The 4,334-nt window shown below is 49.4% G+C and overlaps 1 protein-coding gene across 1 annotated transcript in view; it reads right to left on the minus strand.

Moving 5' to 3' along the window:
- Positions 1 to 578: 578 nt before the first annotated feature.
- Positions 579 to 4,334, minus strand: part of LOC308127963 (insulin receptor substrate 2-like) — a 12,532-nt gene continuing 8,776 nt past the window's right edge. Inside the window, exon 3 of the mRNA XM_080493621.1 lies at positions 579 to 694. Within this exon, the coding sequence (XP_080349747.1) occupies positions 690 to 694 (5 nt within the window). The 3' untranslated portion in view covers positions 579 to 689. The remainder of the gene's footprint in view (positions 695 to 4,334) is intronic.

Below are 4,334 nucleotides of genomic sequence, written 5' to 3' on the forward strand. Positions count from 1 at the left end.
TAAGGCCTCGGGTACGTCTTTGCAGACATTCATCATCCAAAAATAAATAAAATATCTACTCTAAATATAGTTATATACTCAGTGTACCTTGGTATGCTCCCTCCCTGGGCTGTTCCTATAGATTTCACACACACACACACACACACACACACACACACACACACACACACACACACACACACACACACACACACACACACACACACACACACACACACACACACACACACACACACACACACACACACACACACACACACACACACACACACACACACACACACACACACACACACACACACACACACACACACACACACACACACACCTATCCTCAAGTAAATAAATAGTATCTGGGTACCATTAGAGTTTTGTTATTGTCTGACTATCTTTGCTTCTGTGCTTGTGCCAGGATGTGGGTCACAGGGGAAATGGCCTCTGAAAGTACACACTCACACTCACACACACACACACACACACAACACACACACACCTGTCATCAGCATATTCCCGACATGCATAGATTTCCACCTGATGGTGTCTGATGGTCCTGCGAGACATCGAGAGTCTGTACAGTCTTTTTTTTTTTCTTTTTTTGGGCCACAAACAGCCCGTAGAAGGGCAAAGGAGAGTATTTTAGTTGAGCAGCAGGTCAGTCAAGACGCCAAGTCGGAGGACAGACGGATCCTTCAGTCTGGAAGAGAGAGAGAGAGAGAAAAAAAAAAAAAAAAGGATTAATGAAACTATTTCACATCTTTTTTGAGTTTAAGCTTATGATTTAAAAAAAAAACAAAACACAATGGCAGTCATGTTTATTTACATGAATATTAAATAATGCTTATTAAAAAAGAGAATTTTCTCTGCTGTTCTGATTTTCTTTTTTAAAACTGTTAAAAATTAACAAAGTGTTACACCCCCGCCCCCCCCCCAAAAATACAGCTCTGTAAGCTTCCCAACACATATTCCATTATAAACCAATTCAGGAATATTAGAGCCTTAAATTCACGTCAGGTTTAAGAATTAGATACTAATTTGCTAAATTGTATGTATTGCGTGCGAGTATGGCGAAAAGCAGAGGATCGAGAAGTAAGCCCTGGGGTACACCACTTTTCATGTTTGCATTTGCACACAACGGGAGTACACGGACACACGTGCACATCAGCAGGGTTTTCAGAGAAGTTGCGTTCCCCCCCCCCCCCCCCCCCCCCCCCACGTTTTAAATGGAGACGCGTTTTTCCAAAAAGTTCCGCCTCGGGGAACGGTTCCCTCTGTCGTTTGGCTTCAACGAGAAGCTGCCACCGCGACGCGAGCCGCTTGTACTATATTGGGAACGGGAGTGAGCCGAGGTGTGTTTTCACACAAACAGACCTTTGAGAGAACAGAGTGTCACTCGGGTCGCGTACAGCCTGAACTCATTCACAGATTAGTGTTTTCAAGGAGACGGGGGTGGGGGGGGGGGCGCATGCTGCAGACGTCTGGATTGAAAACATTCCCGTTTCACTGCAGAAGCGATGCACTTCAATGTGATTTTTCAATATTCTTATTATTAATAGGTGCAGGGAGCCCTTGAAGGACGGTCGCCCGCCGGGTGGGGGCTCCGCCGCAACCGACGTAATTACATAATCTGGGGGATGCAGAGCGAGGGGGAGAGGGTGGAGGAGGGTCTCTGCCGTGTTGCTATGGACACACGAGCAGAGGAGGTGCTGGCGACGAGCAGGAGCTGATGGTTGAGGATGTTTGTGGCGTGCAGGTGGAGGAGGAGGAGGAGGAGGAAACAGGCGACGCAGAAAAACTCGATACTCAAAGAAAAACAAAACACACAAATGCACCAGACATTTGGACCGTTTTTTTTTTTTTCTGCCATTTTAAACCCAAGAAAGTGTCTGGAAAACTGGTGCATTCAGTTCTGATCCTAAAAACACCTCGTCCCCCTCCACCAGCGCCGCCACCTCCACCCCCGTCAGGCGTCTAATCTGGCCTGCAGAGGCTGTAATCTCATCTGGAGCCTGTGGCTGGCTAAATGTGGGGAACGCTGGCCACGCAGTTATCTAGCAGCTAGCGCTTCTGTCTGGAACATCCCGGCCTACTTTATACCCCCCCTCCCCCCCCCACCCACCTCTTCCTCACACACACACAAACTCACTCACACACAGTGCCTGGAAACTCTGACACAAGAACCCGCGGTGTTACGTGTACATGTTTGTTCTCTGTGTATCGTGTAACGCAGCCTTTCTGGATTTTTCTGCCGCGTCGGTTTGCTTTTGTTGACGTCGAGTAAATTAACCACGGAGCAGCCGGGGTGTGTGTGTGTGTGTGTGTGTGTGTGTGTGTGTGTGTGTGTGTGTGTGTGTGTGTGTGTGTGTGTGTGTGAATGGAAACAATCACGCTGATGGGTACAATCAGGTAGTGATTCCACAAATGCCGGGACAAAATGTGCCACGGAGAAACGGTGAAAAACAACCGAACGCGTAGCCCTCCTGATGGACTCGTTAGCCACGCGTGGCTGAACATCATAACAAGTGCGCGCGCAGACACACATCCGACGGGAGTGCGTGCAGCATCCATACACAGGACATCTCTCCGCCGTGACTGCATGACGTTACCAGGAAGCGGGATTTGAGTAGATGGATGTTTGTAATCTGCGGTGGGCAGCAGATGGCGGAGGCATCATTAGAAGGAGAGAGGACGTATAGCATGTATATGTTGACATGCTCGTGTGCGCGCGTGCGTGCGTGCGTGTGTGTGTGTGTGTGTGTGTGTGTGTGTGTGTGTGTGTGTGTGTGTGTGTGTGTGTGTGTGTGTGTGTGTGTGTGTGTGTGTGTGTGTGTGTGTGTGTGTGTGCGTGCGTGCAGCGAGGACATCGGGGTAATGAGTGTTTTGCGTGTGTGTGTGAAGGAGAGGACAGGGTGGCAGGTGTTTAACCCAGAACCCCTCCAGAGAGCAGCCATCTGCCGCCAGCACTCAGAGGAGACTCCTCCACCTCTGACTTACACCGTCCACCCCTCCCTCCCTCCCTCCCCCCATCCATCCATCCTGGAAACAAGGGGAGGAAACTGCAGGGACACGTGGAGGGTTTGGTTGGGATCATATCACTGTGGAGCATCGACTTGCTTTAAGCGTTTACCCCCCCCCCCCCAAAAAAGTAGCATTTCCCCCCTGTTTACACATTGAGGAATCAGGAACGTTTTTGAAAAGTTGCATTGTCCCCCATTTACATGGAGATGTAGTTAGAACATTTTCTTTTTAAAAAGACCTGTTTTCCACTGAGATGTAGCAGGAACCTTTTATTTTAAAAAGTTGCGCTGTCCCCCATTCACATGGAGATGTAGATGGAACGTTTCTAAAAAGTCACGTTTCCATAGAGACTGCGTTGGACCGTTTTCAGAAAGTTGCATTTTTCCCCATTTCCACAGAGACGGACTTAAAGCATTTTCAAAAAGTTGCACGGCTGAGTTAAACCGAAGCAAACAACCGGAGGAGACCTTTGGGAATCAAATCGATGCGAGGCGATGCCGCCGCCGCCGCCGCCGCCGCCAGATAAAGGTATTAGTCAGACGAGGAGTTGGGAGTCGGGAGACGGCTGACTTGGCTAATCTGAGTCTGGTACAGAACATCCACCTGGCTGAGCCGCGGCCGGCGAGCGGAGACGGCCAGCACCGGTTTAGAGGTAAACACCACCTCCGAGTCACATGGGCTGGCGCCCGGGCCAAACGAGGGGTAAACAAACTCCTGACCCTGATGCAAAAGCTTGTGTCTGCAGACGTTGGTAGACTGGGAGCAGCTCAGTCTCGTTTCTGGGTAGGAGGTCTGTCACATGGGTCTCGGGTTCAATCGCTAAATTCCTCAGGGGCGTCTGGGCCTGACGTGTTGACGTACTTTGATCTGGTCCCCCTCCTGGCGAGCGTGGACTCAGAGGTGTTTGGCTGCATTGGAAACCTGCAGGCCTTGGCCCCGTTTTCAAGTGAAAATGGGGTTTTGGGGGGGGGGGGGGGGGGGGGGGGGTACGTTAACTGAAAACACATATTTAAAAAAGAAATGCTAGGACTGTCTCCATGGAAACGGGGGGTGGAAAACACCGCTTTTTGAAGACTCTCCGACGCCATGTAAACGAACTAAAACACAACTTTTCGAAAACTATGTGGAAAGGGGGGGGTAAAACGTAACTTTTTGAAAATGCCTCGAATCAGTCGCGGTGGAAATGAGAGAATAGCGACTTTCCCGCCCGTATTCCATTTACATCCGTTTTTAGCGTTTCTGCCTTTTCAAAACGCTGCCGTGTGAACGTGGAACTTTTCTGAAACAAAAACGCAAAAATGATTTTACTTGAACCGTTG

Source organism: Lipophrys pholis, assembly GCF_963383615.2.
Source record: "Lipophrys pholis genome assembly, contig: SUPER_23_unloc_1, whole genome shotgun sequence".
NCBI classification, from domain to species: Eukaryota; Metazoa; Chordata; class Actinopteri; order Blenniiformes; family Blenniidae; genus Lipophrys; species Lipophrys pholis.